Raw genomic sequence first — 11545 nt, forward strand, 5'->3', positions numbered from 1 at the left:
TCCTGAAAAATATTTGGGGGTGCTTAACTTTTTTCCAGGTGTATAGATATTTTAACGTGGCTGTTGAATGACAATCTGTCGCTAATTGATGTCTGGGTGTTGTGGCCTGTACAACACTTTCATAGACATTTCGAATTGCATATATATATATATTACTATATTTATAAGGAACATCTATTTCTAGTTCGAAACAGAAAATATTTTACTCTTTGTTTTTCGCAGGTAGGTTAAATTAATTAAAGGTCGTTGTTGTTTAAGATCCAAGTTAACGTCAAAAAACGGAAAAAAAATCAATAAATGTGGTTAAAACATTTTGGTTGCCGCTTACCGTATCTAAGGAAAAGATCATAAGATGGACTTTAACAATACAAAAATATTAAACAAAGATAACAAAGCATGAAAAACAACCACGTATTTAAAAGTAGTCCACCAATAGGTATCGACCAAAAGAAGTTCCGAAATCTCATCTGTCGGGCCAAGTGCGGTCCAGTGATAGCGTGGCTATTGTGGTTCGAGTCCCGTTACCGTAAAAAGAAAGTCGCGCTGCACACTTTCGGGTCGAACCCACCTATTCGGTATCACAAGAGAGTCCCAACGTCTTCCCACTAACTAACATCTCAAAATTAGGGACAGGTAGCGCAGATAGACCTCGTTAAACTTTGCCCGAAATTCAACAAACAAACAAAATCTCAATTGAAGTAAGGTCACAACTTTAAACGTGACTCATTTTTATAATTCTGTATCCCAAGATTCTATTAAAACATAAGTTTTGAAAAACTTTCAAACCGCTGGATTCCTCTTTTACATTTGACAGTGATTTCAATATGAACTCAATATTTATTATATTGATTTTATCATAAACTAACGTTTCAAAATTATATTAATAATTTTGGTTGTAATATTAAACTACGACAAAGGAAAGGGGTTAGTTTTATTTAAGTTACATAACTTAATTTATCTCTTATTTACATAGCTTAATTTGAGCTTAAAATAATGAGTGTAACAATATATATATATGGTTAATTACACTTTTAGAACAAGAACGAGGTATAAACTTCAAATTAAAGACATTTTGGATATTTTTTGGAGTTAGAATAATGTTTGTTTTTTATTGTACCAATTTACCGTAGATGAGTAGTTAGCGTGGAAGGGTCACAAGGTTTATTGATCATAAATTACATACAGCTTTTTGTTTATATTATGACTTGGCCACTTAACTTCAAATTATTCCGTAAAATATCAAACCAGTACTGTTTAATGCATATTAACTCTTTGAAGACTCACATAAAAAGAACCGAAATCTCCCAGTAAAACAAGTATTGTAATTTTGTGTATGATCCCAGTAATTTAATTTAATAACTTTAACATTTCTTAATGCGTATGATTGGTCAAAACGACACATATATAAAAATATGCTAAACCGAAGTAAGTTTTATGTCTATCAACTCTAGTTGATACTGCAGCACCAGTAATGTTTGGCTCATAGCAAGAATCTTTTAAACGAACATGATGTATCATCGTCATACATAGAAAAAAAAACTCGATTTTAGCAAATAAAAATCGAAACAAAAATATATAGACATAATAAAAAATCCTATACAATATGAATAACAAAAAAAAACATTGTAAGTTGAATATTCCGATAGTTATATGAAAGGTAAGCTAAGCTTACAAATATCGGGGTTTTTTCACTCTAAGATTAAAACTCTTTTCAAACAATAACGACAAAAAATATTTCTAAGTTCAGAGGAGCACGATTCATATGTGTAAATAGAATGCGTGGCTTTTTTCTTAGATTATTGTTTTCAGGTTGAACGTTCTAGAACAAAAGGCTTACATAATTTAAAGATAGATCATAATTTCGATCTCAAAAATCATTCTCAGTAGTTAAGGGTAAGTTGATTTCTTAAAATATATTATCCTCAATCTTTTTGTGTACATTTGACTTCTAGGAGGTTTGTTTATTTGCTCCAAAGGTGTTTTTGCTATTAGTGATATGTTTTTAGTTACGAAAAACAAAAACAAATTTAAATAATGGTGATCTACATTGTTTAAATTTTTAGTGTCATTAAATTAATATTTGTGTTTAAATTTGTATTTTGAACGACTTATTTATGCCCAATATCATTTAGGGAATAATGGAAATGTATCCAAATCAGTTACTATTGCATCAAGAATGTTAGTGTAGTTTGTAAGGTAATAATCACGCAATGATCTTATTTGTAAAACCAAACTCCACTAACCGGCTTGTAAATTTATTTCAACACTTAGTCATGGCTGGATAATTACTTCTTCCAAAAAGAAGTATTCAAATAAGAACGTCGTTAAAAGTCAAAGAAAACAACGCTTTGAGGAAGGGCTTTGGGGTTCTCCATGGAAGAGGACAAACACACATAGGAAAACATTCAGGAATGCAACAAGCTCCAAAACCACACCCCAAGCAAATCCGGATCAACAATGTCATCCACACAGTGAAATCAGCGGTTACAAATGAGCCAAAAGGCAATTGAAATGATACTGGTCATATTTTCTGGTACGTGTTAAGAAGATAGCAAGTAATTATTTGATGTTAACGAAGACTTACAAACTTCCAGCCAACCTCAAAATCAACAGCACGTTTTTATGAGAAAGAAAGCCAAAGAAAGTGGAATCATAGTAATCTCGTTCATTCACCTTTAAGCTAAGTCCACGTGTGTATTACCAGCGGATTTATGTACCTTTGGTTTGCTTAAGCTGCGCTGGACATTAGTAGCCCTATGACATTAGCACTAAGCTTGCACTGCAAAGGGACTGGGTAAGTATAAACAGAGAAAAACGTCCAAGACAGTTTAGTGATGTGATAAAGTGGGTAAATCAGTAAATTAGGTAAATTTGAGTGAGGACAGGCTGCTGAGACAATATTGTGCAAAATCAATACTTGAAGTGGTCGTCGCAATGCTTCGTTAAACAAGATATTTTTTGTATATGTCCATTCCGGTAACGGAAATCGGATAGTACAACATCTAAAACAAAGTTTATATCGGTCAAAAGTACAGTTAGAATTTACAAACGCTCACTTATTAAGATAGAGAAAAAAGTGAAGGAAATCTTTACAGCAAATTCGTTGAGACTTTTTATCATTCAATGTGGGCAATGTGAACAGATATTTTCTGTGAGATCTATGCTTCTTATGTGGCTAATTTGGGAGTATGGGTTACCTAAACTGTACTGGTTACTTTGGGAGTATGGGATACTTAAACTGTACTTGTTACTTGGGAAGTATGGGACGCTTAAACTGTACTGGTTACTTTGGGAGTATGGGATACTTAAACTGTACTGGTTATTGTGGGAGTATGGGATACTTAAACTGTACTGGTTACTTTGAGAGTATGAGATACTTAAGCTGTACTGGTTACTTTGGGAGTATGGGATACTTAAACTGTACTGGTTATTGTGGGAGTATGGGATACTTAAACTGTACTGGTTACTTTGAGAGTATGAGATACTTAAACTGCACTGGTTACTTTGGTAGTATGGGATACTTAAACTGTACTGGTTACTTTGAGAGTATGAGATACTTAAACTGAACTGATTACTTTGAGAGTATGAGATAATTTCAAGTTTATCAAAATTTTGTCCATCAACTCTGAAATCTTGATGAATTTTGCTGAGCGTTGAATGCAGCCTCATCAGCATCTGACTTCTGGGGTATTGTTTTGGGGACAGACGAGTGAATAATCCGCCTGTGATTGTATTTTACAATCTGTGGAGGACAGTGGAAATTTTACAACATAGTCTCCATTTTGCGGTTTGGGCATGGAAAGTTTCTGCTCATCGAAACTCCTGTGGATATATAAAAATCTTAAATGAACTTTTATTAGGAGCCGAAATGGATAACTTTGGTCAGCTGTCAAATATTTATTTGACATAAAGCATATACAAAATATGATGGTTTCAAAATAATAGCATCACTGTTTATGAATGACATTTCAAAAGTTCAAATCTGAAATCTAAAAAGTGCCTGTATCACTATCCGAAAAGGTTAATTTAAAATCCTATTTCACTACTATGTACCTAAAGTATTTTATGTATATATATATATATATATAGCTTTCTGAATAAGTAAAACTTAGGTGTGCACAGTTATTTTCCTAATAAGAATCAAGGCTGTCGAAATACCTGTAAATATAATAATATATTGATAACGAACTTGCAATAAATTTCCTGTGAATGCTGATTGTCATTTAACAAAAAGTCAAAAGGGGATTAAGTGTATTGTGTCCATTAAATAACCTGCACTTTAAAACTCATCGTCATCTATCTTGGCAGCCAATCGTTTCTGATTTTCTCGAACGTTTTGTTCATGTTTTTATATATTTGTTGATTTCTTAAAATTTTCTCTAGGATCGAGAGTTTGTGGAACTAGAAGCGTCACATGCTATTCAGGCAAATCAAGCTTCTTCCACACCTCCCTTGTCTCCTGCTCCTATTGTCGCTTCCCGACGAAGCAGATTCTTCCGTTCTTGTTGTGGAACGAGCTGCAACCGTAAGAAATACCAGGTAAATTATAATCCAGAACAAATTATTTCTTACACTGTTCCCAGCAGAAAAATCTATATAAAACGATTTATGTTTATGGTTTCTACAAATTCCTAAGACGGTATGAAAGCACTACGCTAAGTTATATTTTCATTATACAGTCACAAGAAGCTCACCAGTACTAGACTGTCTATTTAATTCCGGTTTCAAGTTTTTGACGTTGAACATTTTGAGGTATGTGTTAGTTTGTGGCTTAAATCCAGTAACTGAATTATCTGGAATTAAATAGACAGTCTAGTACAGGTGAGCTTCTTCTGAAAGTGTAATATAAATAAAACATCTAACAACTACTGATTAATAGAAGGTTCTAGAAATTTGTATTTTTATATAAATAATCAGTTCTGCCTATAACTGAGTAAAAGTAAAGAAACATATTATAATTATACATTGATTTATCAATACTTCATTATTTTAATTTAAAAAAAAATGTTGTTGCTCCGAAGTTTTGTGGAGCGTATCATATATTTCTCTACTGTTTAAAATTTAATTTTTTTAGTACAGTAATTCCATCTGGCGATTGAATTCTGTCGTTTAGATATTCTTTAAAATTTTCCGGTGAATTTAGATGTATTTTCCTCGGGTTATGGTGGTCGTAATTTTGTACCGAATTCCTTAAAGTAAGCTCTTCTAATCGAGTTAATTATTTAAACAATTTTGCACAGCAAAGCAGATAAACGAATTATGAGATGGTTTTGCGCGTACTCTTAAGTTTCCACGAGCACTCATGTCCAAACCTGATATATGTCGCATGTAGACAATTTTACCATTAAGTTCTGGATGAATCAATGTAAAACTAATGTTAGAGAAATATTTAATTTTTTCAAACATTCTATCTTTGTTCTTGTTTATAAGATATATCTTAATTGTACTGCATAACAATTACTAACTATTTAACTCAATCCCAAACGCTAGGCATGGCCGGGTGGTTTGGGCGCTCGACTCGCAATCTGTGGGTCGCGGGTTCGAATCCCCGTCACACCAAACATGCTCGCCCTTTCAGCTGTGGGGGCGTTATAATGTAACGGTCAATCCCACTATTCGTTGGTAAAAGAGTAGCCCAAGAGTTGGTGGTGGGTGGTGATGACTAGCTGCCTTCCCTCTAGTCTTACACTGCTAAATTAGGGACGGCTAGCGCAGATAGCCCTCGTGTAGCTTTGCGGGAAATCCATAACAAACAAACAATTCCAAACATTATGCAGCAACAACGTCATATTACGTGTGAACACCACATGAGACTTCTTGTGGAAGATAAAAATGTCACAGTCCTACCGACTTTTATTTTTCAAGCTCATTTATAGACAATGGTTAATGATAAATACATGTTCCGGATATTTTCTTTCTACATCTTCTCTAATCTTACATACAACATTATGTTGGTTTGTACATATTTAACGGTTTATCAGGATGGAGATCGATTAGAATCAATAAATTATAAAATTAACATAAAATAAGGACTAAATGAATATTAATTTTTACAGCTGATCTCGTACGCTGTATTATATATAAATAAACATAGGAATCTCGAGCTTATTACTTCAGTTATTATAAGTCACTTGTCAAGCACATACTAATTTAACCTAAACGTCACACCACAGTTTAAATTAAACTCTATGATATTCGTGAATTTTGTTTTAATTTTAATTTTAACTTGTCTAGTTTTCCTTTCACCGAAAAAAATACTAATTACTCAACAGCGATTTAAAAAGGTAATATTGCAAGTGATAAAGCTTTTACTTGAACGAATCTCTATCTTTGTCTGGATTATATATATATATATATATATATAACGAAGCTTGTATTTCTGTTCCACGTTTGAAAACTGAACAAATTGCACTAGAGAAAGCATTGAGTAGGTTAATAAAATCTATCTATTCATGCTGCATCATTATAACAGTGACAAGTCATACTTAATCCTCCAGATGGCAATGATTGTAGAAGTTGTATAAATTAAAAATATTAGTTAGTGGTATCCATAAGCCTTTAAAGAAATAATATTTCTAAACTGACAATAGTCTATGCTTTATAAAAAGGTTGGTATTCAAATGCAATTATGTATTTCTTCAAAGTATAAGTTAGACTTTGAATACTGGAATTTCAACAACTGAAGTAAAAATAGCAACGGTTCAGAAAAATAATATTGGCTTTAAAAGCCTCCTTACTTCTATTACCAGATAATTCTGTCCCATATTAAGCACGTGTCACTAGTTGTGGTTTACATGAAGCTATTAGCTTGATAGAAACATATATTAGAATAATATATGAGTGCTAAATTCACAAGAAAACCAATAAACCTTTTACCGTGAACTTTCAAAATGATTTGATGATGAACTAATTAATAGGAAGTTATAGACTGTTTCTTTAAAACATATTAGTCATAACGTAATGAGTTAACTACTTAAAGGAATACAGCACGAATAGGTATACAATAACAGTCTGGTTTTCTGCAGAGTTTAGTTTTGATCATCACAATATTTAAATTGGCATCAATAGAATTGAGGAATTGGATTTGCGTCGTTGTTAGTTGGTCTAACTCTAAAACCGAATTCTTGGAAGTGAATTCAAAGAGCTTTTTTAACAGCGGCTCATAAAACGGCGCTGAGCTTTTCAAGTATAAACTTTTAGCTCTTATCTCCGTCATCTTTTGACCGATTTGAGATCTAATTACAGCTTTGGACTCAGGAGGACAAACCCGTTCGACTGGTATATTTGAACACGCCTAAGGTTTAATAGCTTAATTTACTCTAATCCTGTCTAAAAGAATCTCAATTTGAAGGTAGGCTGATAGAGATCCTGATGAGTAATAAAATTGAAACGGGTATAAGCTTGCTATTGTTGGCGCACAAAAATATAGCTAAAAAAAGGAGAAGAAATGTCTCATAAAATAAATTACTCTAATCCTGCCTAAAAGAATTTCAAGTGCAGCGACTGTTGAAGATTCTCTATTATTTAAATCGACAGAAACCCAAAATATTTATATCGCGATAAATTCAGTGGCCTACCTACCGTACTATAAATGCTCTTTGGCCACTAAAAAAAAACACTAGTTTACCTCGGCGTTTTATATTCTAACTCTTTGAAATAAGCAAATTTGTGACTTTAAAATCAAACTATTTTAGTAGTTTACAGTGCAGTTTGACAACTAACACTTTCTCGTCTTGCCACATAATTTTACACTGCATAATTTTGTTTCCATTTACCGGATATTACATTGTAATGATATTATTCTTTAGTCTTGTTATATTAGATAAATAGTAAACAGTGTCACAGATTTCTGTTGATTACGAGAAATCAACAGTAGAGATTTTTTTCAAGTAAAGATGCGATTTTCGTCTCTCTCTCTCTTCTTTGTCGAGTATAAATTTCTTTCATAAAGAAATATTTAAAATTTCTCAATAAAGTTCAAAATAATGAATGATATTGTTTACATTATACATGCCATTTTTCTGTTAATTTATTACTTTTATGCATAATTTTCAGTTTTTTTGCATCATAACTTAGTAACTAAACAAACTACAATTTGCAAAAACATAAATATTATTCAGTAGCTCCAATAAAACCGAAAGAAGAAGAGACTATAATAGAAAATAACCACCTCCCATTCTCTAACATTAGATTTCCGAAGGATAATATCTGACCTTTTTTTTTTTATCAATACTGTAATAAAACATATATAAATCTAAATTATGAGATATAATAAGAACCTTTATAGCTCGTGTTTTCAGGATCTTTCCCTTCTATGCTTTAATATAGTGATGTCAAGGAAAGCATCATAAAGGACACCGGGATACTGATTTCATTCACAATATATATCGGATATAAAGCAGGATAAACACAGTTTTTCAATCAAATAAACTAAAATAATATTCAGTTAATGAGCGATAGTAAAGAAGGCGTCAAAATATAATTGTTTTTGAACTGTCCTTTGTGAGTCTATCAGTTCGTTATTCGTTAATAACCTGATGAAGGCAAGATTGAGGATATCTTAATGACTTAAAGTGCTTGATCGTGACTTGACCGTGATATTTATATTGGTAATGAATTCACATTTTACTACCACAATGTTTGTAGACTAAAGAATTTAAAACCGTTTGGGTGATGTTGGGTTTCTTTGTTGTGTTGAGTTCCATCCAACTTTCAGGTTTCAATCATTCCTGTTGGATTTATTTTAAGTTTTTTATTCTGCCAAAGCGTATAAACACAAGTATCATGATACTTGCGAAGCTAAATTTAACGTATCTATAAGTCACGTATTATAATAATGTAAATTATCATATAAAGTGTCTAATCTTTTTATAGTTTTTAACATTTTTCTCATTTATTTTATCAAAACAACACAAATATATGAAAAGCATAAACTGATGTTTGTTGGGTTTATATACGTAATCAAATTAAAAATATATTACACCTAATAACTTCTCAAACTTTGCCCACAATTCAATTTCAATTTTGCAACCTATACTTGCCTTTGAGTTTTCATCTTGTTCGAAGACATTGGTCTGTTTTTGTTTTAAAATCCGATTCAAAATAACCTTGTATTTTTTAAATTAACAAGTCTGCTACCGGTAACATCTCCATAAATTCGAGTGAAATGGCTTAATTACAAGTCGTATCATTGTAGTACTGAACTCGTAGGCGGATTGTTGGGAGTTCGAGGCTGGCTTGTGTCATTTTTTGTGTCCTTGAGCAAGACACTTTACTCCACTTGTTCAGTTATACTCAGCTGTATGATGGGTAGAAGCTGTTAGCTTGGGTTAATTTGTGATGGATAGGCATCACAACCAGGGTAATTGTATCACCATTCTCGTCCACTTGTGCCAATTAAGCCGGAGTTCAACACCTGATCTGATGTGTCATCTTTAACTTAACTAATTACTATAATTGATATGTACTTCCGGGTATAGATAGTCTATACTTAATGACTGATTCGCCTATTGTTTGATAAAATAATCAATCTGCTTTGAACGGAGGAATTAAATTATATATATACAATATTGAAAATAATTATATGAACGGTGGTGGAAAAAGGTATAAAAGACAAATACTACGCGAATGCCACCCGTTTATCGTGTGTAAATGTATTGCACCAGAATCACATGCTAGGAGTTAACATTGTATTTGGTTGTCGTCCAACTAATCAAAAGGTGCTACACCAGTATAAAGCCTAAAAAAATAGAGACAGTCACACTTGGTCAAGTAGTTGGCCCGGATCAGAAATATCGCGTGATAAGCATGCAGAAATCGAAATTTTGGCTGGTCATGGATACTCAATGCGAAAAATTGCAGCAAACCTCCATGTTTCAGTAGCAAAATGTGAATAGGATACGTGAAACTGGCACTGCTAGTAATATAAGTTCTCAAGCTAGGAAATTAAAACTAACCCAAAGTGATTTAAGTATTTCACAATATGTTCTTTACTAAATGGGCGAAAGTTATTTACAAATCTTGCCAACGACCTTGCTGTAAATGCAGATCTAAATATCACTTTGAGAAAAGTAAGCTCCACATAATCTCGGTAGGCTTGAAACTGCGGCTAAGAAAAGTAATGAAACCAAAAGTATGAAATAGACATCGAACCAAGAACAGTGAAGTAAGTAAATATGATGACGTGTGCTCTTTACAGATGAATACAGGTTCGATTTATTCAGTAACAATTAATGACAGTTTTTTCGAGAAGAACAGTTTCATATCAAGGCACAGCATCTAGAGTGAAGCATAGCTGGGATCGATATAAGCTTGAGGCTGCATCTTAACCAATGGTGCTGCTGATTTACACAAAATTCATGAAACTTTACTGCTGACACGTACAGGGTGAATATGATCAATCATGGTATTCCCTCGGGAAGACGACTCATCAGACAGGAATATATCTTCCAGCAAAACAAAGATCCCTAGCATACAACAAGTGTAATGATATGAAATCTTAAAGGCCAATAGGCAGATGGAATACTCACAACCCTGGTTTGGCCTACACAGAATTCCTGTATGAACATTCTTGAGGGTATATGTACTTATGGAAAGACATTGAAGATCAAAAGGCATTTAAACAACTTAGCTGAATTGTAAAGAAGTAATACAGGACATCAGGAACGATATTGGTAAAAAAATGTTTGCCAACATGAAAACAAGGTTTAACATTCTGTGTATACCAAAAGGCTGATAAACAAAATACTGGTATATTGTATAACTTGTACACTTTCTTTTGTACTTTCTGTGATGATGTTTAGTCGATTATTAAACACCTCCATCGCCTACATTCCCAGTTCGGCAAGTCTAGGGCTGATACTGTGAAATGGGGTACTCTAGCAGACCTGTTATCGGTGAGAGGCAGACGATGCAACATCTACACGTCTGCCCACAACTCCATGTCCCACGCACAGCAGAAGACGTCACTGTAGCCAGTGAACATACAATCAGCTGTGCGCGCACTGGATGGAAACCACATAAGGATATGTGGACACAACGTTTATAAATACCAGAATACAGCTTCCATTATTCGTTGTTTTTAACTCCTGTACATGTGTCGCTTGTGTGTTTCCATAACTATTTCCAGTGTCGTGAGTTACATTATTATCTACAATAAACAGAAATTCTCAAGCAACGAAAAAATAAATGTGGATGCTCAAGATGTGTGAACTACTGGCGAAATGAAATAAAAGAAAAGATACAAAATATAATTAATAAAAGCACACAAATTCTTTATTTTACCTGTTGTTAAGTAAGCTGTGAGACAATGGACAGCACGGTGGGATTCAAGGTGAAAGTATATACTACTGCTATTGTGATAATTGGAAATTAATACAGTATCTGACTGGCATGAAGAGAAACTTTACACGTGAGTGTTGTTGACGACTTTGCCGAACGACAGTTTGTTTGTTTGTAATTAAGTACAAAGCTACACAATTGAATATCCGTACTCTGTCCACCACGGGTATCGAAACCAGGATTCTAGCGTTGTAAGTCTGCGGAT

The 11545-nt window shown here is 33.3% G+C and overlaps 1 protein-coding gene across 1 annotated transcript in view; it reads left to right on the plus strand.

The window, feature by feature from the left end:
• Window positions 1-11545, plus strand: part of LOC106459115 (potassium voltage-gated channel protein Shal-like) — a 53085-nt gene that overhangs the window by 28144 nt on the left and 13396 nt on the right. The window contains exon 4 of the mRNA XM_022385544.1: window positions 4384-4539. Within this exon, the coding sequence (XP_022241252.1) occupies window positions 4384-4539 (156 nt within the window). The remainder of the gene's footprint in view (window positions 1-4383; window positions 4540-11545) is intronic.

Source organism: Limulus polyphemus, unplaced genomic scaffold (genome assembly GCF_000517525.1).
Source record: "Limulus polyphemus unplaced genomic scaffold, Limulus_polyphemus-2.1.2 Scaffold561, whole genome shotgun sequence".
NCBI lineage: Eukaryota > Metazoa > Arthropoda > Merostomata > Xiphosura > Limulidae > Limulus > Limulus polyphemus.